Source organism: Hypanus sabinus, chromosome 9 (assembly GCF_030144855.1).
Source record: "Hypanus sabinus isolate sHypSab1 chromosome 9, sHypSab1.hap1, whole genome shotgun sequence".
NCBI classification, from domain to species: domain Eukaryota; kingdom Metazoa; phylum Chordata; class Chondrichthyes; order Myliobatiformes; family Dasyatidae; genus Hypanus; species Hypanus sabinus.
In genome coordinates, this window is record NC_082714.1 from 17,398,887 (window position 1) to 17,425,861 (window position 26,975).

At 43.8% G+C, this 26,975-nt stretch overlaps 1 protein-coding gene across 1 annotated transcript in view; it reads right to left on the reverse strand.

Moving 5' to 3' along the window:
- LOC132399127 (cytoplasmic phosphatidylinositol transfer protein 1-like) overlaps positions 1 to 26,975 on the reverse strand; it is a 236,514-nt gene that overhangs the window by 67,381 nt on the left and 142,158 nt on the right. Inside the window, exons 4-5 of the mRNA XM_059979139.1 lie at positions 13,373 to 13,461; positions 9,975 to 9,982 (exon numbers count right to left, since the gene is read on the reverse strand). Of these exons, the coding sequence (XP_059835122.1) occupies positions 9,975 to 9,982; positions 13,373 to 13,461 (97 nt within the window). The remainder of the gene's footprint in view (positions 1 to 9,974; positions 9,983 to 13,372; positions 13,462 to 26,975) is intronic.

The window sequence follows — 26,975 nt, forward strand, 5'->3', positions numbered from 1 at the left end:
AAAGACGGAGCAACCCCTCTGCCCGCTAAGGTAGATGCGGTCCGCCGCTTCCCCCGACCCACCACGATCAAAGGCCTTCAGGAATTCGTAGGTATGGTCAATTTCTACCGCCGCTTCCTCCCTTCAGCTGCCCGGATCATGCGCCCCCTGTTCGCCCTGATGTCGGGTCCGAGCAAGAACATTACCTGGGACGAGGAGTCCGCCGCCGCTTTCGTTCAAACGAAGGAAGCTTTGGCGAACGCCGCAATGCTAGTACTTCCCAGAATGGATGCCCCTACCGCCCTCACAGTGGACGCATCTAACACGGCATTCGGTGGGGTGCTGGAGCAGCTCATCGCAGGTCGCTGGCAACCCCTGGCGTTTTTCAGCAAACACCTGCGGCCACCCGAGCTCAAGTACAGTGCTTTCGACCGGGAACTGTTGGCGCTCTACCTGGCAATCCGGCATTTCAGGTACTTCCTAGAAGGTCGGCACGTCACTGCGTTCACGGACCACAAACCGCTTACCTTTGCGTTTACGAAAGCATCCGACCCCTGGTCATCCCGCCAGCAATGCCACCTGTCCTACATCTCTGAATACACAACGGATGTCCGGCACGTCTCGGGTAAGGACAATGTCGTGGCGGATGCGCTCTCTCGCCCTACCGTTCATGCCCTTTCCCAAGGGGTAGACTTTGAGGCACTGGCAGAGGCGCAGCAGGCAGATGAGGACATTCCGAGTTACAGAACCGCAGTCTCCGGTTTGCAGCTCCAGGACCTCCCCGTGGGCCCGGCGCCGTGTTTTCGACTCCATTCATAACTTGGCGCATTCCTCCATCCGGACGACTGTCCGGATGGTTTCCAGCAGGTTCGTTTGGCATGGACTCCGCAAACAGGTCAGTGAATGGGCCAGTACGTGCATGCACTGCCAGACGGCCAAGGTGCAGCGGCACACCAAAGCCCCACCGCAGCAGTTCCATCCCGCCCACCGGCGTTTCAACCACATTCATGTGGATATCGTGGGCCCCCTGCCAGTGTCGCGCGGCACCTCCTGACTATCGTGGACCGGTTCACAAGATGGCCAGAGGCGGTCCCATTCACCGACACCACCTCCGAATCTTGCGCCCGAGCCCTGATCACCACCTGGATATTCGCTTTGGTGTACTGGCCCACATTACCTCTGACAGAGGCGCCCAGTTCACCTCCAGCCTTTGGTCAGCTATGGCCAGCCTTTTGGGGACTCAGCTGCACCACACAACTGCCTACCACCCACAGTCGAACGGGCTAGTGGAGCGTTTCCACCGTCACCTGAAGTCGGCCCTCATGGCCCGCCTGCGAGAAGCCAACTGGGCGGACAAGCTTCCCTGGGTCCTACTTGGCATCCGCACGGCGCCCAAGGACGACCTGCACGCCTCGTCGGCCGAGTTGGTATACGGCGCGCCCCTGGTCGTCTCGGTGGAGTTCCTACCAGCCCCAAGGGGGCAAGAGGAAGATCCCGCAGCAGTCCTGGGCAGACTACGCGAGAAGCTCGGTAACCTGGCCCCCATACCCACTTCACAGCACGGGCGGAACCCGATCTGCGTACCCAAAGACCTGCAGAACTGTAAGTTTGTGTTTGTACGAAGGGGCGGGCATCAGCCACCGCTGCAGCGGCCATACGAGGGACCGTTTATGGTGCTCCAGAACAATGGGTCCACGTTCGTGCTGGACGTTGAGGGAGAGAGGAGGTTTTCACGGTGGACCGCCTCAAACCGGCCCATGTGGACCTGGCGCAACCGGCCGAGTTTCCAGCACCTCGGCGCAGAGGCCGACCTCCCAAGCAGGTTCCGGCCCAGACTGTGGACATTGGGGGGTGTATTGCTGGTTCTGGGGGGAGTTATGTGGCGACCCATTTCCTGGCACATCTGAACCGGCTCACAATTAGATAGCCTACGGGGGTTTGTGAGCACAGAGCTTTGGAGCCTCTGTGCCACGGGGGGCAGGTTGAGGGAGGCTTAAAAGTGAAGCTGAAGATTTCGAATAAAGTTTTTCCTTCGACTGCAGTTACCGACTCCGTGTCGTAATTTTAGCGCTGCATGTAGCACACCGCTACAATGATATATTTTTGTTCATAAGTTTTCAATTTAGCATTTCCTAAATCTGTGAATTTTTTTTGTAATTGTGAAGTTTTACAAGGAGTGTTGTGTAGTAATAACTTTTCAAAATGAATCTTGATCTAGGAGCCTTGAATTAATTGATAATTATCTGTGATACAATGTGTACAGAATCAGAATCAGGTTTATTACCACTGGGATGTGATGTGAAATTTATTAACTTAGCAGCAGCAGCAGCAGCTGAATGCAATACATAATCTAGCAAAGAGAAAAAAATAACAAATAAAATTAAAATAATAATAATAAATAAACAAGTAAATCAATTATGTATATTGAAAAGATTTTTTAAAATGTGCAAAAACAGAAATACTGTATATTAAAAAAAAGTGAGGTAGTGTCCAAAGATTCAAAGTCCATTTAGGAATCGGATGGTAGTGGGGAAGAAGCTGTTCCTGAATCGCTGAGTGTGTGCCTTCAGGCTTCTGTACCTCCTCCCTGATGGTAACAGTGAGAAAAGGGCATGCCCTGAGTGCTGGCGGTCCTTAATAATGGACGCTGCCTTTCTGAGACACCGCTCCCTGAAGATGTCCTGGGTACTTGGATTTACTTTGTAGGCTAGTACCCTAGATGGAGCTAACTAAATGTATGACTCTCTGCAGCTTTTTTCAGTCCTGTGCAGTAGCCCCTCCATACCAGACAGTGATGCAGCCTGTCGGAACGCTCTCCACAGTACAACTATAGAAGTTTTTTGAGTGTATTTGTTGACATGCCAAATTTCTTCAAACTCATTCAAGGTGGCTTTTGATGTATTTCATGCAAGAGGCTGTTAGCTTATTCCAGTAAGAGTGTGTTCAGTAATAAATGCTTGGGTTTATTTAGAATGAATTTCGATGATCATCTGTTTAATATCAGAGTTTCCAATCGGCTGAAAGCGTTGCCGCAGGAAGACAGCATCCATCATCATGGCCTCTCACCACCCAGGTCATTCTCTCTCTTCTTGCAGCTGCCATCAGGAAAAAGGTACAGGAGACTCAGGACACAAGCCATCAATTTCAGGAATAGTTATTACCCTTCAACTATCAGGCTCCTGAACCAGAGGGGTTAACTTCACTCAACTTCACTTACTGCATCACTGAACTGTTCCCACAACCAATGGACTCACTTTCAAGGACTCTTCATCTCATGTTGTTGATACATTTATTTATTTATTTTGTACGTGTACAATCTGTTGCCTTTTTGCACATTGTTTGTTCATCCCGTTGTTTGCGGTCTCTCATCGATTCTATTGTGTTTCTTGGATTTGTTGTGTATGCCCGCAAGAAAGTGAATCCCAGGATTGTATATGGTGAAATACATGCACTTTGATAACACATTTACTTTCAACCTTGAATACTGAAAGAGATGAGACTGCAAATTCCATCCACTGCATAATTAAGTTCCGGTCTCACTGAGGGAAATGTAAGCCTTGTGCTCTGCAGAACCAGAGATATGATCAACAAGAGGCATAGATGAGATGGATATCTCAGACACAATGGAAAAGCCTGTTATAAATTAAGAAATTCTTTGTGATGATTGCCATTTCTGATGGAAATTTAAAGAGTTAAGAGGGAAAGCTGTCGACGAGTTTAAGGGCAGCACAGTAGTTAGTGCACTGCTTCACAGTGTCAGCTAATCAGGGTTCAATTCCCGCCACTATCTACAACAAGGTATACGCTCTTCATGTGATCACGTGTTCCTTCAGGTTTCTGCCGTTTCCTTCCACATTCTAAACACAAATGGGTTGGGATTAGGGTTGGTAAGTTCTGGGTATACTACGTTAGTGCCAGAAACCTGACAACTCCTGTGGACTGGCCCCAGCACAATCCCCGGACTGTGTTTCAATGCATATCGCTGTGTTTCGATGTTTCAATGCACATGTGGCAAATAAAGCAAATATTTAGCCTTTAAGTTATTGTTGGGCATTCAATGAATACACTCAATCAAAGGCCAGACACTGTGTTTATCATTATATCATCAATTTATGCAAGGGCAATTCCCACCTTCCTGAATGGCAAGATGCCCTTGTGATATGGGAAACAAGGTACTGTGGTACACGTTTTTTGGAAATAATTATATAACTGACCTACTAATCCATGTGATAACACAATGGAATCTATTTAACTTTGTGTACATAGAATAAACTGCTGTATGACATTAATAGTTCTGGTAAACATCTGTGATCACATTTCAGTAAAATGGCCATAATCAAGTCCTAGCATAACTTGGATGACAGATGCCACATAGACTATTCAGAAGAGCCTTTTACAACATTTGGTTGCAGTCTAAATTTTGTAGCCCGTAAGATATAGGAGCAGAATTAGGCCATTTGACCTATCAATTTTAATAGCCATTCGATCATGGCTGATTTATTATCCCTCTCAACTCAAATCTCCTGCCTTCTCCTTGTAATCTTTGACATCCTTACTAATCAAGAACCTATCAACCTCTACCTTAAATATACCCAGTGACAGCCGTCTGTGGCAGTGAATTCCACAGGTTCACCACCCTTTAGCTAAAGAAATGCCTCCTCATCTCTGCTCTAAAGAGACACCCTCGTATTCTGAGGCTGTGCATTCTGGCTGTCGTCTCTCCTACTGTAGGAAATGTCTCTGCTTTCAATATTCTATAGGTTTCAATGAGATCCCCTCTCATTCTTCTAAACTCCAGCCCAGCGTGCAATAGTTCACAGTGGTGCTTACATTACTTCTTTCACTGAACAAATGAATTGCAATAATACATACTGTGGAAGGGGTGACATTAAAGTGCACAGCATGCTGCAGGACAGCTTTGAGATCACAATTACACCATACTTTCTAGGTATCATCCTTCAGGAGGCCCACAACCTTGTCTTAGGGCTTGGAAGCTTGCATGCTATGTTGTCTGTGGTCAGGACCTTGTGATTTGGCTCTTGGTAGGGTCAACCATGCCAAACAGGTAGAGGCCAAAGAATGGTCCACCAGTCCTCCAGGTTCTGGGGGTTCACCTCAGGGCTAACAACCCTGACTGATCAAAAATGATTGTTATAGAAACAGAAATGAAGAATCCTTCTTTATAGACAGTGATGGAGGACCTTCATTGCTGCCCTAAGCATAAGAAGTTAAGAAATAGGAGCTGGAGTAGGCCATGTGGTCCGTCAAGCCTGCTCCACCATTCAATATGATCATGGCTGATCTGGCCATGCACTCATCTCCACTTACCTGCCTTTTCCCCATATTCCTTAATTCCCCAACTATGCAAAAATCTATCCAACCTTGTCTTAAATATATTTACTGAGGTAGCCTCCACTGATTCATTGGGCAGAGAATTCCACAGTTACCACTCTCTGGGAAAAGCAGTTCCTCCTCCTCTCTGTCCTAAATCTACTCCCCTGAATCTTAAGGCTATGTTCCCAGTGGTGTAATGGGCAGTAAGTAAGTTAGTTCCAGGCAGCATGATAGGAAAACTACCGTAGAAATTACTACACCATCATTTGCTTAATCAAATAGCAGCTTCAAATTGAATAAAAGACAATCAAAAGCATTAAAGCTCTGACATCCACCCATGGTTGTTTGTGCCCTGACATCAGATCTGTTGATTTTGATGGACCCAAATTTAAGGAGTGCAATAAATGAGATCAAGATCAAGGATCAACTTTATTCACCATATACACTCACTGACCACTCTACTGTGGTAGCTGGTGTGGTCTTCTGCTGCTGTAGCCCACCCACTTCAAGGTTTCAGAGATGCTCTTCAGCACACCACTATGGTAATGTGTGGTTATTTGAATTATTGTCTCCTTCCTGTCAGCTTGAATCAGTCTGGCCATTCTCCTCTGACCTCCCTCATTAACAAGCCATTTTTACCCACAGAATCACTCCCTGGACATTTTTTTTAAATTTCTCATACTATTCTGTGTAAATGCTAGAGACTGTTGTGTGTTAAAATCCCAGGAGATCAGCTGTTTCTGAGATACTCAAACCTCTCCGTCTGCCACCAACAACCATTCCACAGTCAAAGTTACTTAGATCACATTTCTTTCCGCATTTTGCTTTTGACTGAACTACAATTGAACCTCTTGACCATGTCTGCATGCTTTTATGCATCGAGTGGCTAACACATGATTGGAATATTTGCATTATTAAGCAGGTGTACAGCTGTACCCAATAAAGTGGCCACTAAGTGTACTAGGAATTGTTGTGGTGTGTTGGTCAGGGCAAGACATACAAGAAAAAACATTCAATGATTATTAAGAATGAATAATTATATAAAAATAAATCTAGAGATTAATGTATAGATATGGAATAAAATGTGCATAAATACATGCATACCCAGAATCAGTGGAATTCATTGTCACAGATGGCTGTGGAGGCAAGTCACTGGGTATATTTGAAGTGGAGGTTGTTAAGTTCTTGATTACTAAGGGTGTTAAAGGAGAAGGCTGGAGAATGGGGTTGAAGGAATAATAAACCAGCCATGATCTAATGGCTAGCAGAATCAATGGGCTGAGTGGCCTACTTCTGCTACAATGTCTTATGGGCTACAAAATTTAGATTGAAACCAAACCCTGTAATTACTTAATATGTCACTCTGTCACACATCACAGATTTCTGCAGCAGTCTTTATACAAGGCAATTTGTGCAATAAAAGCAGTCTTCAGAAGACAAAATGCTGAAACCCAGTATTCCACACACCGATGTAATGAAGATTAGTTGGCTCATTGAATTCCTCATAGCACAGAATGAAAGAGCACTGGACGAGATTTAGTCCACTAGATCTGAGCTGAGAGAGGAAGGTACATGGTTTTATCCATGAATTCTACTCAACAACGAGTTTCATCATCAAGAGAAAATCTGATGATGCCGGAAATCAAAGTATGTACACAAAACGCAGGAGGAACTCAGCAGGCCAGGCAGCATCTATGGCAAAGAGTAAAGAATCAACTTTTCGGGCCTCTTCCTTTCAAGTTCTGATGAAGGGTTTTGGTCCGAAATGTCGACTCCTGCATTTTGTGTCTGTTACTTAAGAACAAGTTTGTTGTTTTAGGTTGGAGTAATACTGACCTGCCAGGACAGTTTTTGTTCTCAATGTAATTACTGGACACCAAAATTAAGAAACTGAAAAGGGATTTCTTTAGGCAGAGGGTGGTGAATCTGTGGAATTCATTGGTATAGATGGTTGTGGAATCCAAGACATTGGATGTATTTAAAATGGAGTTTGATAGGTTCTTGATTAGTAAAGGTGTCAAAGGTTAACAGAGAGAAAGTGAGAGAATGGGGTTGAGAGGGATAATAAACCACCCATGATGGAATGACAGGGTAGACGATGGGCTAAATGGCTCCTATGTCTTATGGTCCAAGTTTTACACTGTACCTTGGCACATGTGACAATAATAAACCAATACCAGCCCATGTATGAAGGCAGAGATAGTAGTCAATGAATCTGTCTTCCAAATACAAGATTCAGTTAGAATCAAGCAAAGATGCATTGTTCCCCTTCATCAGCCTTTTTCATAGAGATAACTTAGGAAAAAAACACATCATACTTCTATTTTTAATTGTACATTAGCTTGGAATTGTTTCCTCTGTAACGGAGATCACTTAACATTTTAATCTATATCATCACAGATAATCATTCAGTGTAATTGCATTAACAGAATGTGATTGTTAATCTAATTATAGAGATTGGCTATTTCTTAATTTGTGATATGGCATTAACCGTAGTTTACTATTGCCTCTAAAACAGCAAAACGGAGATTTATAGCAGCTTAGCCCTATTCACAGTACCAGAGAGCTTTACTCAGCTACACAGCTGATGTATGTCAAACAGAAACAGAGGACAGAGAGGGGGAACAGCAGGAGGAAAAGGACGGGCATGGGGAGGAGCAGAAGAGAAGGACGCACAAAATGCTGGAGGAACTCAGCAGGACAGGCAGCATCTATGGAGGGAAATAAACAGTCAGTGTTTCAGGCCGAGACCCTTCATCAGGAGTGGAAGCAGGAGGAAGCCAAAATAAGAAGGCGAGGAAGCATTACAGGTGCACGGGAAGTGAGGGAGCACTGCAAGCGGTGGAGGGAAGAGAAGGGTAGCAGCAAGGTCAATTGGATATGAAGAACTCAACGACTGCATGTAGGTAGACGGATACGTCCCAGGGCATGCACACAGAGATGGCAAGTGTGGAGCATCTTCACTTCATCCACATCAAGCAGGAACGAGCTTTGACCCCTACCATCACACAGGCGGTACCGTACAATTAGGAGAAGAACTGTTGGGATGGGAAACAGCTTCTTCCCCCAGGCCTTAAGACTACTGAACTCCCTGCCACCAGCATGCCCTTGGTCCACCACATTCTTTCTAGCCATGAGGAAGTGTAATAGGTACTGTGTTGTGCACTTTGTTCTGGAGTACCTTGGCAGTATTCATATCTAGAATTAAATGACAATAAACTGAACTTGATTTCCCAGTGGCCAACCATTTTAAATCCAATCCCCATTCCCATTCCAACATATCTGTCCACGGCCTTCCTCTATTGCTATGAAAAAGCCAACCTCATGGTTGGAGGGGCAACACCTTATATTCTGTCTGGATAGCCCCCAATAATTTCTTTAACTTTCGGCAATTTCTTGCCCCATCCCCCCTCTCTTTTTCCATTCCCCACTCTTGGTTCCCCTCCTACCACTACTCTTCTTCTCACTACCATACACTACCTTCTGGTGCATCTCTTCCTTCCCTTTCTCTGATGGTTCCCCCCCCCCCATCAGATTTGTCCTTCTCCAACCCTCTACCCTTTCCACCTATCACCTTCCAGCTTGAATTTCTTCCCCTCCCACACCTTCTTATTCTAGCTTTTACCCCCTTCCTTTCCAGTGCTGATGAAAGGTCTCAGCCTGAAAATGGTGACTGTTCATTCCTTTCCATAGATGCTACATGAACTGAGGAGTTCCTCCAGCATTTGTGTGTGTGTGTGTGTGTGTGTGTGTGTGTTACTTTGGATTTCCAGCATCTGCAGAATCTCTTGTGCTTGTGAGAAGGAAAGTGAGTTGCTGTACCCCACATTCCTGTTTTAGTGGTAGATTACGTTCCAGAGCAAAGGGCCCACAACCTTTTTTAACCGAGGCGTCCGTGGACCCCAGGTTCTAGAGTCATACAGCAAGCCCATACCCCACCATGTTCATTCCAGCTACAAAGTACCTAATTATATCAATCTATTCTCCAGCAATGACCAACAGCCTTCTGCTCCTTGTTGCTTTTAGGGGCTCATTTGTAGGCTTCCTAAATGCTATAGGATTACTCTACCTCTATTAAATCTACTCATTAAATCTCCACTTAACCATTCCAGCTCTGAGGCAGTGTAAAATTAAACACAATGACATAAAATTTACGTGATAGATACTGATTACCAGGCAGCAAAGCTGTAAGAAATTTGTCTAATTTACCCAAAGGCTATGATTCAAAGTAAGTTTTGCAAGTAATGGATGAGTAGAGCTACTTTGCAACATGACTGGTCAAACTGCCTATGGATTGTAATTGATTCTGACTGGCTGACTGCTTTTTATAGCTCTATATTACATCCGGGCTTATTCGGTATCACTTTCTTTCATAAGAAATTAGAAAGAATTTCTTTAGCCAGAGGGTGGTGAATCTGTGGAATTCATTGCCACAGGTGGCTGTGGGTGCCAAGTCATTGGGTAGGTTTAAGGCGCAGGTTGACAAATTCTTGATTAGTAATAATGTCAAAGGTTATCGGGAAAAGGCAGGAGAATGGATAATAAATCAGCTGTGATGCAACGGTAGAGCAGACTCAATGGGCTGAATGGACTTGTTCTGCTCCTATGTCTTATGGTTGATAAAGGAGGGATTTACACAATGTAGAAATGAAGGTACTCACCGTGTATTCTAGTTGTGCCGGATGGGATTTGGGCAGTGCAGAAAAAGACAGAGAGAAAATGTATTATTATAACAATTGCAAAACAATCACCCCCACCACCACCACCCCAACCCCAAGATCCCCAAGATGGTCATTTGGGTGAACATTTTAAAATGCTTATGCAATTAGGTTTAACTGAGTTTCTCCTGAGCCGAAAGGACTTTGCAGTCCTTTATGAATAAAGAACAAAAAATCTGTTGCCTAGCAGCAACATCCTTTGAAAGAAGGTGTTGCATTTTCCATTTAGAAGCTGGAACACAATATAGAAGTACTCTTTTCATGCCTGTGTACACTGGAGCACAACTTGAAGAGAGAACATTCAGTTCGAATCTCAATTTGTAGCATTTAGAGTGTATGTGGGCACTGAAATTGGACACCGTTCCAAATGTGATTCCCTTGTACAGAGGAGATGTATCTTAATGATCAGAATTAATGGCTGGTAGCACAAAATACTTTAAATGTTTGCCCTTCCCTAGCCAAGGTTCCCAGCAACAGGACTCTGAATTGAGTAAAGTAGTACTGGCCAGCCAGATAAGATAATCCAAATTCCATGGTGGTATTGAATCTTTTTATTGTTCCAGCTTGGTGTAGAGCTTTACAGTATTACAGGCTTCATTCTTACCTCCCAGTGGATCGCTGGTTTAAATTCTACTGCTAAGACTCCAACACAAAAACATAGTCGGTCTGAGTATGAACATTGGTTTCTCCAACTTCCGGTCCCCTCCCCTTTCTTTTTCCATTCACTATTCTGCTTCCTCTCTTATCCTTTAAATTCTCCTCACTTGCCCACCTCCTCCCTCAGGTGCCCGTCCTCCTTCCCTTTCTTAAATGGTCAACTATTAGACTCCTTCTTCTTCAGATGCTTACCTGTTCTTCTATCACCTCCTAGCTTCTTACTTCATCACCCTCCCCTGCCCATCCAATTTCCCCCTCTCCCTGTCTCACCTGTCACCTGCCAGCAGGTGTCCCTTCCCCTCTCCCCACCTTCCAATTGCTTTGGTGATGGATAGGTGGGCTGATACCCTACAGATGAGATACCCAATCCCAGTGTGCCTGTTCTCTCAGGTGGATATGTAAGATCCTAAGGTAGTATTTCAAAATAAAAGGCACATTTCGACTTGGTAGAAATGAATGATCCACTGGAGGAACTCACCGGGTCAAGTAGCATCTGCAGGAGTACTGATGGAAGATTCGATCTGGAATGTCGCCAGTTCCTTTCCTCCCACAGATGCTGTTTGAACCACTGCGTTCCTCCAGCAAATTGCTGTTCCAGATTCCAGCGTTCGCAGTCTCTTATAACTCCTCACTTCTGTTTTGACATCTTGGTCAAGATTTTCCCTCACTAAACATGGCTGCTAATAGCACATGGCTGGTTTACTGTGCAAACAAAAACGAGAAAATCTGCAGATGCTGGAAATCCAAAGTAATGCAGACAAAATGCTGGAAGAACTCAGCAGGCCAGGCTGTATCTATGGAAAAGAGTAAACAGCTGTCATTTCAGGCTGAGACCCTTCAGCAGAACTGGACTTCTCCCCTTCCTTTCCAGTCCTGATGAAGGGTCTTGGCCCAAAACAAAGACTGTTTACTCCTTTCCATAGATGCTGCCTGACCTGCTGAGTTCCTCCAGCAATATGTGTCTGTGCAAAACCCTGGTACCGTGTTTCCTACATTAGAGCACCAGCAAGATTTCATGATGTGCATCATGCCTTGAGTTGTCCCGAATAGGAGGTGAAAGATACACACAAGTGTAAGTCTCTATTTCCTATTGAAGTGGCAATAGACCAGAAAATATTCTCACTCAATTAACCAGGGCTGCTATCTGAGGGGAAAGCAAAAGTGGTTTGCTTATTCAGAATGAGTTAAGCATGCTGTATCTTACATCACCCTGAGGGATTTAGAGTCATTCAAGTTTGTTTGAAGTGTTGTCACTATTATAGGGAACAAGGCAACAATCTGTGCCAGAGCTTGCACAAACAAACTGTAATGTGTTAACGAGCAGATATCTCTTTTACTGGTTTTGATTGAGAGCTAAGTACTGGCCATGGCATTGGGATGGCTTCTCAGTGCTTCGCAGAATAGTGTTCTGGCTCTTTTATGTACGTACTCTCAAGAAAGTTGGCAGGACCATAGCTGGACCATAGGATCATGCCTGGTAAAGAACTTCATTTCCTCTCAGTACTGCCCTGGATTGCCAACTGGAGTTTTATGCTCAGGTATCTGATACAGGACTTGAAGCCAGAACTTTCTAACTCGGAGACCAGAGGACGCAGCCTCAGAATAGAAGGGCGTCCATTTAGAATAGAGGTGAGGAGGAATTTCTTTAGCCAGAGGGTGGTGAATCTGTGGAATTTATTGCTACCATGGGCTGTAGGAGCCAATTCATTGGGTGTATTTAAAGCAGAGGTTGATAGGTTCCACATGGAATCTCAAACAAGAAACTAACTGCTGGAGGCAATCATCAGAGTTGAGCCGCATCTGTGGGCGAGAGGAATTGTTGACGTTTTGGGCCAAATCCCAGTCTGATGCAGGGTTTCCAGACAAAGCGTCAGCACTTCTGCTTCCACAGATAATGCTTAACCCTCTTGAGTTCTTCCAGCAGAAGCTCTGTTGCTCCAGATTCCTGCGTCTGCAGTTTTTGTGTCGCGTGAGACCTCATCCTCCAGCTGACCAAGTAAAAACAAAGCAAGCCACTTGCTATTGAACAGTTCCTCTTTTAACTGTGTTGTAGTTGATCTTTTAAGAAAAGGCGCACCGGTCTTTTCTTAAAGTTCCACAGACTGTCAAAGGTGCCAAACCCACCAAATTCTTGCCCTTATTGGAATCTCCTTTGTGCCAGATGCAAGGAACTTAGACAGAAAGCTGCTTTCTTCTTGCTTAGTGTTTTCTAAGTTGAAGACAGCACAACTCCTGTTGCAGTTAAGGATAGGAGGCCGTGGAAAAGGGAAGTGAAGACAAATCCAAAGATTCATTAGTTTCTGTTGATGAAATTTCATTTATCATAATCACTTTACACTGCCAGTGACCACCGATCAGTGTTCGATTCCTGCCACAGTCTATAAGGAATTTGTATATTCTCTGCATGACTACATAGGTTTCTGTTGGGTGCTCCGGTTTCCTCCCACATTCCAAAGATGTATGGTTAGATTGTAGGCATGCTACGTTGGTGCTGGAAGAGTGGCAACAGCTGCGGGCTGCCCCCAGCACATCCCCCACTGATTCGATTTCATGCAAATGGTGCAGTTTACTGTTTGTTTCAATGTACATGTGACAAATAAAGCTAAGCTCTATCTCTGCAGAAAGCAGCTGGACCTCCAGTTTAAGAATGGTTTCAGTAGCAGAACACCTGGAATTCTCCTTACCTGTGATTGTATAAGGATAGTAATTCCATGCCTTCTCTGTTATATAAAATATTCGGGGTACCACCGCCCTAGCCCAGCTAGGGAGTTTGCTGAAGAGAGAAAGAAGAAAGAAAGGGCGATCAAAATTTACTCTGAGGGTCAACATGAGGCATTGTACATTGGCTACGATCACAGCCAAACAAAATAAATGTTCTATAACAAGATAAATGGAAGTAATTAATGAATTGGTGAGAAGTGGGTCATTATTTCTGGGGCACATCCCAGCCAGTTGTATTTCGTACCTCAATAATTATGGATTTAAGATTAAAGGGTCTGCACAGCAAGTGAGCTATTAGGCGGGAGCAAGGCAGACTTTTTACTGTTAAAAAGTACACGCTCAGTACAAGGGACAAAAGAGATGAATTTATGCATACACCATTGACTTATTTGTTATATATATATTTAATATCAAAATAAGCTTTATTCATAATAAAATATTACAAACTGTACAATGCCTTGAAAATCTGCAGATGCTGGACATCCAAGTAAAACACACAAAATGTTGGAGGAACTCAGCAGGCCAGGCAGCTTCTATGGAAGAGTGAGCAGTCGACGTTTTGAACTGAGAGCCCTTCAGCAGGAGTTGAGAAAAAGGAAGGGAAGTCAGAGTAAGAAGGTGGGGGGAGGGAGGGAGAAGTAAAAGGTAGTAGGTGATAAGTGAAACCAGGAGGGAGGAAGGGGTGAAGTAGAGAGCTGGGAAGTTGATTAGTGAAAGAGATAAAGGACTGGAAAAGGAGGAATCTGATTAGCAAGGACAGAAGGCCATGGAAGTAAGGGACCACCATTCATCTATCCTGATGAAAGGGCTCGGCCTGAAACGTCAACTGTTTACTCTTTTCCATAGATGCTGCCTGACCTGCTGAGTTCCTCCAGCATTTTGTGTGTGTTGAATGCCTTAACATTATTGTATTCATAGACAATGCATTAAGTAATAATTGAGGGTCGTCCTCATCGTACCGGACCCTTCCCTATTCAGTAGTGGGAGAACTCTATACTACAGTCTTTCCCCAAGTTTGGGGTGACCACTGAGGGGGTGGAGAGTGAGACCTGGACCCTGCGTCCCTGTAGCACCTCCTTCAACTCACTTCAAAGTCCAAGTTGAAAGTTAAAGTTGAGTTTCTTGTCACATGCACAAGTGCAATAAAAAATTTACTTGCAGCAGCATGTCATCAGATAGACAACATTCACAAGAAAAAAATCATAAGTTATACAAGAAAGCACAAAATTAGCACATAAATGTCTATTTTAGTATGTTGTTTAAGGTGTTCCTAATGTTGCTGTACCGATGCAGTGATCAGGGTTGGGCAGATTGGCTCAAGAACTGCATGGTTAAAGGGAGGTAACTGTACTTGAACCTGGTGTTTGTCTCAATATTTAATGAGTACTTCCTCCTAAAAAGAGTGGTGAACCTTTGAAATTCTCAAACCATAGAGGGCTGTGGAGCTCTATCACCGGGGTATTTATAAGGAGGAAGTCAATATGTTTTTGAAGGATAAGGGAATTGACACAACCTGAGATCATCAACTTTGGTGATATTGAATGGTGGGGCAGGATTGGTGGGCTGAATGTCCTCCTCCTGCTCAGATGTTATTAATCTGTTGTACACTCAGTGACCACTTAATTAGGGACGCCTGTACACCTGCTCATCTCTGCAAATATCTAAGCAGCCAAACATGAGACACCATCTCAATGTTCAGTTGTTGTTCAGACCAAACAGTAGAATGGGAAAGAAATGTGAGCTAGGTGACTTTGGTCATGGAATGCTTGTTGGTAGCAGACGGGGTGGTTTGAGTATCTCAGAAACTGCTGATCTCCAAAGATTTTTATGCACAACAATCTCTAGGGTTTACAGAGAATAGTGTGAAATTTTTTTAAAAAATCCAACAAGCACCAGTTCTGTGGGTAAAAAATGGGTGTGTTAATGAGAGGGGTCAGAGGAGAATGGCCAGACTGGTTCAAGCTGTCAAGAAGGCGGCAGAAACTCAAATAACCACATGCTGCCACAGTGGTGTGCAGAAGAGAACCTCCGAATGCATAACATGTCAAACCTTGAAGTAGATGGGTTACAGCAGCAGAAAACCATGAACGTACGCTCAGTGGCCAGCTTATTTTAGTGGTCTTTACTGTTCCTTTGGATTCATCAGCTGAGTGGAGAGGGAGAGGGAGGGAGAGAGGAGAGCAGGGGGAGGAGGTGGAGAGGAAGAGAGAGAAAGAGAGAGAGAGAGAGAGAGAGGGAGCGAGAGAGAAGAGAGAGAGGGAGAGAGAGAGGAGAGAGAGAGAGAGGGAGAGAGAGACTGCTACATGGGCAACGACTTGCTCTTCATCGTACTGCCCTGGCTTGCGGATTATGAAGATAGCTGGGACTCAACATCCATGGTCGATCCGACCAAAAGAGGGCCTCAAATGAAGGAATAAGAATGGTCGGTGAAATGAGAGAATGCAACAGACACCAACAATGGATGTGAAAGCTACACACCAAGATTTGACAGTGATATAATGCTATTTAGATATGAAGTTATAATTCAGGGAAAACACAAAGGAACTTCTTTATTATCACTTCCATGGGACACAAGCCAAGAAATATTACAAGACAGAACAGTTAGTGCATAGTGACAAACTGCGACTGTGTGTATTCAGCTGGTTGCATTTTGACAGGTATTTCAAGACCAATTGTTCGATACACTGCAAGAATCTATTTCACTCAATAGACATGATTGAACATTCGAGACATGACGAGTTACAGGATGTTGGTACATAAACTTTAAAGATTGTAGTTGACAGCAAACCAGACTCCAGCTCATAGCCCTCCATACCCCTATTATTCATGTATCTATCCAAACTTCTCTTAAATGTTGAAATCAAGCTCACATGCACCACTCGTACAGCTTATTGTACACTCCCATTTCCCTCTGGGTGAAGAAGTTTCCCCTCATATTTCCCTTAAACTTCTTAGGCACCAGAGATTTTTTTAAATATATGGTTTCAGACGTTTTGGCCTCCACAGAGCCCTGGTCTCAACAGGATTACATGGAGAGGCAGAATCAAATGAGACAGCCGAAGTCTGCAGAACAACTGTGTCAAGTACTCCAAGATGATTGGAACAACCTACTAGCCAATTTTCTTATAAAACTGCATTACAGTGTACCTAAGAGAATTGATGCAGTTTTAAAGGCAAAGGATAGTCACACCAAATATTGACTTAATTTACGTTTTTACTGTTTACTGCTCTTTATAGTACTTCTTGATATCTAGGAACTTTTTATTTCATTATTTTTGAAAGCCCAAGTCTTTTGTAAACTGTTTATGTACTTTGATAATAAATTTTACTATGATTTTGCCTTGACTTTGGGTCAAGGTCAATAGGTACTGGAGTAGGCCATTTGGCCCTTCTAGCCAGCACCGCCATTCACTGTGATCATGGCTGATCATCCACAATCAGTACCCTGTTCCTGCCTTCTCCCCATATCCCTTGACTCTGCTATCTTTAAGAGCTCTATCTAATTCTTTCTTGAAAGCATACACAGAATTGGACTCCACTACCTTCTGAGGCAAGAGGGTCTTGTCAGACTTCATCACAATTTTGGTCCAAAGCTGAATTTCCATGACGACATGATGGCAACTGCCCTTGCCATCAAGCTAGCATCAGATAACGTCTGGAGTTCAGAAGCCCAGATAAAATGAAAGTCAATAAGAAACATCCTAATGGCTGGAGGCACACCATGCATAATGGAAGGTGTCTGTGGTTATAGCTGCAGGATATCACCTCAGGAGTCCTAACCCAATCATCTTCAGCTGCTACATCACCACCATACTGTTGGGAGGGGTGGTGGGGATGATGGCTAATGATTGCACAATACCAAATGCTATTCTCATTTCCTCAGCAAATGACGGATGAAGTAGGCTTGACTGATAAATGGCAAGTAACTATCTCAACTAAAAGATGCCAAGCAAAGACCATCTCCAACAAGGGGGGGGGGGGGATCGATCCACCCATCTTTTATATTCACTGATGTTACCATTGATACCTTACCTCCTGGCACCACAAACCCCTTCCATTATCTACAGATTTCAGGATTCTGAAGGATTATTTGGGAACGTATATAGTTTTGGGCCCCCATATCCAAGAAAAGGTATGCTAGTATCGGAGACGGTACAGAGGAGGTTCACAAAATGATCCCTGGAATGAAGAGGTTAATATATGAAAAGGATTTGATGACTCTGGACTACTATCACTGGAGTTTTGAAGAGGGAGAAATTTCAATGAAACCTACTAAATATTTAAAGGTCTAGATAGAGTGGACTTGGAGGGACTGTTTCCAAAAATGAGAGAGTCTATGACCAAAGGGTATAGATCAGAAAAAAAAGGATGCCCCTTTGGAACAGAAAAGAAGAGGAATTTAGTTAGCCAGAGGGTGGTGGATCTGTGGAATTCATTGCCACTGCTGGCTGTAGAGGCCAAGTCATTGGATATATTTAAAGTGGAGGTTGATAGGTTCTTGATTAGTAAGGGTGTCAAGGGGAGAATGCAGAGCTATGAGGTCGAGAGGGATAGTAAACCAGCCATGATGGAATGGTGGAACAGACCCAATGAGCTAAATGGCCTAATGCTACTCCTACGTCTTATGGTCTTGTTCTCCATTTGCCTGGAATAACGCCATTCCAACAACACTCATCCAACACAAAGCAACACACACTTCTCACTAGAGCATGTACAATTGACAGAATGCATTGCAGTTACTCTTCAAAGCCACTCTGACAGTACCTGCAACCTCTACTATCAAGAAGGGCAAGGATTTCAGACACATGGGGGCACCAGCTCCCTTACAAATAAAACACACCATCCTGACAGAGAATTACACTCAGCAGCCACTTTATTAGGTACACCTGAACACCTGCTCGTTAATGCAAATATCTAATCAGCCAATCATGTGGCAGCAACTCAATGCATAAAAGCACGCAGACATGGTTAAGAGGTTCAGCTGTTCTTCAGACCAAACATCAGAGTGGAGAAGGTCTAGGTGACTTTGATAAATAAATAACGAGTATGAAATAAAATTAAATGAAAGAGCATGAGATAACACGATAAAAAGTCCTTAAAGTGAGACCATCAGTTGTGGGAACACCAGAAATAGAATGAGTGTAGTTGTAAGACCCTGAAGGCTGTTCTTGAACCTGGTGGGACAAGTCCTGAGCCATTTGCATCTTCTATCTGATGGCAAAAGTGAGAAAGAGCATAGTCTGGGTGCTGAGGATCTTTGACGATGGATGCTGCAACGTAAGCTGACAGAAAGATGACAGTAACTTAAATAACCACTCGTCACAACAGTGGAATGCAGAAGAGCATCTCTGAATGCCCAACGCATCAAACCTTGAAATGGATGGGCTACAGAAATAGAAGAAAACCTACATATGGAAGGTACCTAATAAAGTGGCCATTGTGCATATTTCCCAATGGAGTCTTTGTTTAGCGCATTTCAATATATTATTGATATGTTACAATCACCATGGTAATGAATTATTGAGGCTTTTATTTTACTGGACATCATCCTGCTTTTGATTAAACGCACAGACATCCGTCGCTATTAGATATGAAGTGTTTAATAACTCACAGAACTGAACCAGGGAGCTCTTAACATTCCTTCATATTGTTTTAATAATTAATATTTAATATTTTAACACTCTGCTGGTCATTGGGCACCGTACTCACCAGGCTGTTGCTGCACACCTCCTGGAGATCCAGGTGATTACCGTAAACTTACATCAATGACACGTGCAACTGCCCTTTTCATTAAGCCGTGAAGCTAAATATAGAAGTGATGAAGTTCATTATCCTCTTATTTTTAACTTGCTTTTCCCCTGTGCAATTTTTTTTTCCAATTTAAAACCTGTGACTGCTATTTCTGGAATCACATTAGTCAAATCTGCCCCGATGATCTGCACAGGGACTAAAGCATTGTGAACAGGGCTAATAAATAGCCCTCTCCCCATTTTATTACATTCATCCTTTTTTGAGGAGTATTTTGACAGGATGTTTGCTGTGGTCGGTCATGGTCATGTTATTAGACTTAATTTAGCAGAATTAGGAGGGTAGACTTCACTGGAGAAAAGACGAGGCTGCCACTAACTCTGCCTGGCATCCAGAAGACGTGTCCGGGATGATGCAGTAACAAGTCATGGCTTGATTTCATTCAGAGTTCATAAAATGAGAATGGATTGAGGATAATTTGTCAGACTTACGATATGGATATAGAAAAAGGCTGTCTGGCCTGTCATTTCATTCTTCCTAATGTGTTCAATGGCAGCTGTTTCACCCCTCCTGTCAGTTCAGCTCATAGTTCAAATTTACTTTAGCACAATTTTTTTCCCTTTTCTCAGCATTGTATTAAAAACTTCCAGATTCAACCTCTCTGCAAAAGTGGTAGATACAGCCCATCCCATCATAGGCAAAGCCCTGCCCATCACTGAGCCAATCAGCAGGAGCAATGCCACAAGAAAGCAACATCCATCAAGGACCTCCCTCATCCAGGCTATGCTTCTTCTCACAACTGCTATTGGCCAGGAGGTTCAGAAGCCCTAGGTCCCAAACAACCAGGTTCTGGAACAGTAATTACCCTTCAACCATCAGGGCCCTGAACCAGTTTGGATAACTTCACTCACCTCAACTCTGAACTGGGAGGGTGTCTCGGCCCAAAACATCAACTGTTTACTATTTTCCATTGATGCTGCCTGGCCTGCTGCGTTCCTCCAGCATTTTGTGTGTGTTCCCTGTTTCCACAACCTATGGACTCATTTTCAAGGACTCTGCAACTCACGTTCTCAGTATTATTTACCGTTTTTATTATTTGCACAATTTTCTTCTTTTCTGTAAGTTTAGATATTTGCATTAATGTACAGGTGTAAGTGGCTACTGAGTGCAGGTACTTCATTTAATAGCCTATCTCTATTGTTACAGCTTACTGTGTGTATCGCTGTGTAAGGCTTCACTGCTAATGTAATGGCCTCTCTGTAATGTTTCACTGATTAAGTAATGGTTTCTCTGTAGCAGTGTGGGCTCTGACTGGAGATAACGGGGACTTTGGAATGTGCGTCGTCCAATGAGAGGTGCGTTGTTTCTTCTTGTGTGTCTGAGAGAAGGTACTTGCGGTCTTTAGTCGGCGAGAGATGAAGAGAGTTGGTAGACCCCCAGTTGGAGTGGACCTGGAGTGAGGGTCTGAGGGTCAGCGACAGTCGGGAGAGGTCAATGGGGAATGAATGGACGGAACCATGAGCTCCAACGTGCACATTAGACAGTTTATTATAAAATGGGCCCTTTTTCTTTTTATTTTCTTTACTAACCCTATAGTCAGATTAAGATTTATAAAGTTCAATCGTTTAATTGCATACGGTGTACTGCCTGATATTTTGTGGTGCGGATTTGTAACCGGACGACACATCACGCAGCGTCCACACAAACGAGATTTCTCATTTTGGAGGGGCCAGAAGCAGTCTTCCCCTAGACAAACGCATGGTGGCCAAACCTCACAGTTACATATGCATTGCAAAGCTTCGTAACATACCAAGATGTGTAAAGGTACTTCATAATAAGTTGTTCCCATTGCGATTAAAAACAAAAAGTACTGGGAACACGCAGCAAGTCAGGTAGCAACAGTGAATAAGAAGACTGAAGCCATAAATGGAGGGGCCTCCGAGCAGAGAGTTAACTGTACCTTCCCCCATGAGAAAGTGACTGCCTCGGGTCGTCAGCACTGTTCCAATGTGCTCCTTACTGAGTGCAACATGGCAGCACCAAGATCTGCAGACTGCTCAGAGTTGAAAATGTGCCTGCTGAAACCTTACCAGCTTAAACCTGGGGCACAGTACCTCAACAGTTCAAAGTTCGATGTAACTGGATGGGAAAACACAACTGCTAGCTAGATAGGGAAGAACTTCTAACTTAGCCAAGTTATTTTATATTTTAAAGACTTTAAACTGTATGTGTTCACATTTTAAATTGTATTTTAAGCATATATTTTTTGAATTATTTTAATTTTCTGTCATTTTTTTTTGAAACAGGTTTGGAGAGATTCTGGAATGTGGGAAAATCAGTGTTTTCAGCCGAGATGACGGGAGTTGATCTCACCAGCCACCAAAGCAATTTGGTGAGTGTGGCCGGCCTGAGAGGTGGGGAGGTCCCTGTGTTGCCCTACCCACACTGAGAAGCTGGGAGTTGCTTCATCAGGCTGCAAGAAACAGCATGGGGGCAGTGCTCAGCAAAAGACTTCCCCAAAGTTTCAGGCTGTAAGGGGTTCCAGAAGCCTTAAGCCCACAATGGCAAGTTCAGGTGCTACTTCCCTCAATCTGCACAACCCGCATCAAGAAAATGTCCTGTGTGGGTCTTCAGGCTCCTGTACCTCCTTCCTGCTGGTAGGTATGAGAAAACCTGGATGGTGAGGGTCGTCCATAATGGACACTGCCTTCTTGAGGCTCTGTCTTTGAAAGACATCCTCAGTGGCTTGTATCTGTGATGGAGCTGGCGGAGTCTGCAGCCCTCTGAAGTCCCAACCCTGTGCACTGGGGCCTGCCTACCCAAAGGTGATGCAACCAGTCAGAATGCCCCCCACAGGACATCTGTAGAAATTCGCCAGAGCCTTCGGTGACAGAGCAAATCCCCTCAAACTCCTAACCAAGTATAGCCGCTGGTGTGACTTCATCACGATCGCATCAATATTGGGCCCAGAACAGATCCTTCGTGATGCTGATGCCCAAGAACTTGAACCTGCTCGCCCCTTCCACCACTGTGTTGTCAATGAGGACTGGTGTATGTTGTTCAACTTGGACACATGATCTCCTCCCTCCGATAACTTCACCACAGACCTTGCTATTATTGGTTGCCTGATGTTTACTTTTGTTGTTTACCACCATCCTTACACTAATCAGGAAGTAAGCAGACTTAATGGAATGACTCATTTTGGTACTACTCTGTTATCTGAAAAGTAGTAATGTAACTCACTCAAAGAAAGATAATTGGAGAAACAATTATTTTCCTGCTTTGCTCAGATCTTCAACCTCAGTGAAGGAACGATTTTACTCTGAGCAGGGATACCTCCTCACAGGAAGGTCATGGGACTGTATATATACTTCGTGTATCACCTCCAACCCATGTTTGCTATTAACATGACTTCCCAGCAAGGGCTGAAGACGGTGGAACGTAGGGGAATTTCAGTCCCCTGTGCTGGACCAAAATAGCAAGAAAAGTTGGGAGAAAATTCAGGGGTGCGGCAGAGAAGAATGCAGATCCATAACCCTCTATAGCAAGGGTTCCCAACCTGGGGTCCACGGACCCCGCAGTTATTGGTAGGTGTCCATGACATAAAAAAGATTGGGAACCCCTACTCTATAGGTATTCCAAATCTGGCCTCTTGCTCAACGCCAAATTTAGTCTCCCCCTCACAGTGAATGCCAAGAGCCCAATTTTGGAATTCCCTAAGCTGACCTCTGGAAATCTTTCTCTAAACCCCGTGTCTCACCAGTGCTCTGTCATCCCTTGAGAGATTCCCTAAAACTCAACTGCTCAGTATCTGCCCTGACACGTAACTTGGTATCAGTGTGTGTTTAGTTTCACTTTCTGCGGCACGCCTTGGGACATTTTGCTCCTCTACGAATAGGGTTGTCACTGAACAGAATCGGTTCTTTCCCTTTCCCTCCAGCATTACACATCGCGACAGAGACCAACACACAGTGATAAAGCTGTCTGTTGTCATACAGCGGAGTAATAAATATAATTAACTTTTGCGTATGTTTCAGATTTCCATTAACATTTACACTGCTTTTCAAGGCATTTAAAATTATGAGCAATTTAGAATATTGCATTTTCCTTTTAAAGGGCCTTTGAGCTTCTGTTGGAGAAGCCTGTTGCTGTACCAAAGGCTCTGACTTACTTCATTTGATTGCTGCAATTTTGCCCATGGGGAGCAGTTGAATTTTTTTTCATCCAACATACGTTATAAGCTGCTCAGAATGCACAGCAGTGTATGAAACCAAACAACGCAAGCTGGTTTTGTTAGGATTCAAAGCAGGTCAACGTGGAGCTAAACCGAGACTCGCATTGCCAGAGCAGCCTTCAGGGTCTCAGAATTGGAAGTGAAAACAGAATTCGAATTGAATGCAGATTCAGATTCATTATCACATGTTCATCAAAACATGCACTTAATTTGATTGTAATTTCTTATGGAAAAGCTTGTCTTGCATACTGTCCATACAGTTCGGTTCATTCCACAGAGCATTGAGCTGCAAGGTAAACTGATAACAATGCAGAATGAAGTGTACCAGGCACAGAGAGAGGGTGCTGCAGTTAGACAATAAGGTGCAAGGTCAGAAGTCCAGTGTGGATAGGCTACAAGTTGCATCATAAAGAAGTATGATAGAGTCAAGGCCAAGAGACAGTCTTATCATAGCAGGGAACCATTCAATATCTCAAAGTATTTTACAGACACAGAAGTATTTTTGAAGTGCGGTCACTTTTGCAGGGAATGTTGCATCTGAATTATACACAACATTCTCTTTGCCTGATAATAGCAAAGTTACCTGCATTAGAATTAGGTTTTTTAATCACCATTGTGAAATTTGTTAACTTAGCAGCATCAGTGTAATGCAGTACACAATAGCACAGAAAGAAAAAAATAAATAAGTAAATCAATCACACCAAGTATATATGTATATTAAATAGTTACATTAAATATAATGTAAAATACAAATAATATAAAAAGTTATCTGTTGAAGCTGTAGGTTAAGGGATGAATATTGACCAGGAGAATGGAGATGATTCCCCTTTCTCTTCCTTAAAGTAGTTCTCCTTCAGTGCATTGGCCTGGAGTTTTGTGATGTTATCTCAAGAGATGGAATTAAACTCACAAATGTCTATGCCAAAGGCAGAGGCACCAACCAAACAGGTCAAGAGAGCAGTAGGAGCTCCACTCTGAGTCTTGTGACCATAAATTAAGGCAACAGCCTGCCAGTGATCAGCTTCAATGCCTCTCTTCTGAAGACAGGTATCAGATGATGACAGCACTAACTCGCTTCTAATGTTTCCACCATAATGCCTCATTTTCAGGTAAAACAGTCAGTTACCTCCACCATCATCAGAGACCCCCATTACCCAGGACATGCTCTCTTCTTGCTGCTGCCATCAGGAGGAAGATACAGAAGCCTCAGGACACACACCATCAGGCTCTTGAACCAAGGGGAATAACTTCACGTCATCATCTAAATGTTCCCATAACCTATGGACTCACTTTCAAAGACTCCTCATTTCATGTTCTTGACATTAATTAATTATTATTATTATTATTTATTTTTGTATTTTCATAATTTGTGTTTTTTGCACACTAGTTGAATGCCTAAGTTGGTACAGTATCTCATTGATTCTATTGTGGTTATTATTCTATTATGGATTTATTGAGTATGCCTGCAAGAAAATGAATCTCAGGGTAGTATATGACAACATATATGTGCCTTGATAACAAATTTACTTTGAACTTTTTCAACTTCGGATGATTTAAATTCACCTTTTCTGCTCCACCTTGCACCCCCCCCAAAAAAAAAGCTCCAATTAAAATGGCAATGACTGAAGGAAGAATATCACCAAACATTCTAACAAACTTCTACAGATGTACTTTTGAAAGTGTCCTGGCTGGTTGTATCATGATTGGTAAGGTAATTTGAATGTGCAGGCATGTAGAAAGCTACAAAGAGTAGTGAGCTCTGTCCTTTAATCATGGGCACATCCCACCTCACCATCAATAGTATCTACACGCGGTGCCGCCTCAAGAAGGCAACCCCTCTCATCAAAGCAACAGACACAAAATGCTGGAAGAATTCTGCAGGTCAGCCAGCATCTATAGAGAGGAGTAAACAGTTGACATTTCAGGCCAAGACACTTCATCAGAACTGGAAAGGAAGGGGAACGGAACCAGAATAAGAAGGTCATGGGAGGGGAAGGAGGACAAGGTGACAGATGATAGGTGAAACCAGGTGAGTGGGTGGGGAGGGGTGTTGAAGTGAGAAACTGGAAGGTGAGAGGTGGAAGAGGCTGAAGAAGAAGGAATCTCAAAGATCCTCACCATCCAGGCCATAGCTACTATTGCGCAGGACTTAGAGAACCTTAAATCCCACACCACCAGGTACAAGAACATCTACTTCCCCTCAACCATTTGGTTCTTATACAACTCTACTCACTACCTCAGTATTGCAACACTATGATCTCTTTGCGCTACAACGGACTCTACTTTTTCTTTTATATAATTGATGTTTTTGAACTTCGTTTTTCTTGTGAACATTGTGTACCTAATGCAATTTGCCCATGATGCTCATTGCACCAGTATTGCAATATTGCAATCAGTATTGCACCTGTACTTGTGTCTATGGCAATAAACTTTGATGTTGACTTTGAAAGATGTTAGGGATTATTCCGGAGTTATGTGAATATAGCAGATATTAATCCAAACAAGAACCTGTCTTCAGTTCTTACTGTAAATGTAAATAATTTCAGGAAGCTTACAGTTAGCCTTCAGTTTTTATTTGTAAAGTGTAAGCAGTAATTTGAGAAGCTACAGAAGCTCTGACCTATAGTTAGGCCACACTTAGACCCCCTCCAGTTCGCCTATCAGCCCCAACTAGGAGTTGAGGATGCCATTGTCTACCTGCTGAACTGTGTCTATGCCCACCTGGACAAGCCGGCGAGCACTGTGATGTTCATGTTTTTTGACTTCTCCAGTGCATTCAACACCATCCGCCCTGCTCTGCTGGGTGAGAAGCTGACAGCGATGCAGGTGGATGCTTCCCTGGTGTCATGGATTATTGATTATCTGACTGGCAGACCACAGTACGTACACTTGCAACACTGTGTGTCAGACAGAGTGGCCAGCAGCACTGGGGCTCCACAGGGGACTGTCCTGTCTCCCTTTCTCTTCACCATCTACACCTCGGACCAACTACAAGACAGAGTCTTGCCATCTTCAGAAGTTTTCTGATGACTCTGCCATAGTTGGATGTATCAGCAAGGGAGATGAGGCTGAATACAAGGCTACGGTGGGAAACTTTGTCACATGGTGCGAGCAGAATCATCTGCAGCTTAATGTGAAAAAGACTAAGGAGCTGGTGGTGGTCCTGAGGAGGGCTAAGGCACTGGTGACCCCTGTTTTCATCCAAGGGGTCAGTGTGGACATGGTGGAGGATTACAAATACCTGGGGATACGAATTGACAATAAACTGGACTGGTCACAGAACACTGAGGCTGTCTACAAGAAGGGTCAGAGCCGTCTCTATTTCTTGAGGAGACTGAGGTCCTTTAACATTTGCCAGATGATGCTGAGGATGTTCTAAGAGTCTGTGGTGGCCAGTGCTATCATGTTTGCTGTTGTGTGCTGGGGCAGCAGGCTAAGGGTAGCAGACACCAACAGAACCAACAAACACATTCATAAGGCCAGTGATGTTGTGGGGGTGGAACTGGACTCTCTGACGGTGGTGTCTGAAAAGAGGATGCTGTCCAAGTTGCATGCCATCTTGGACAATGACTCCCATCCACTCC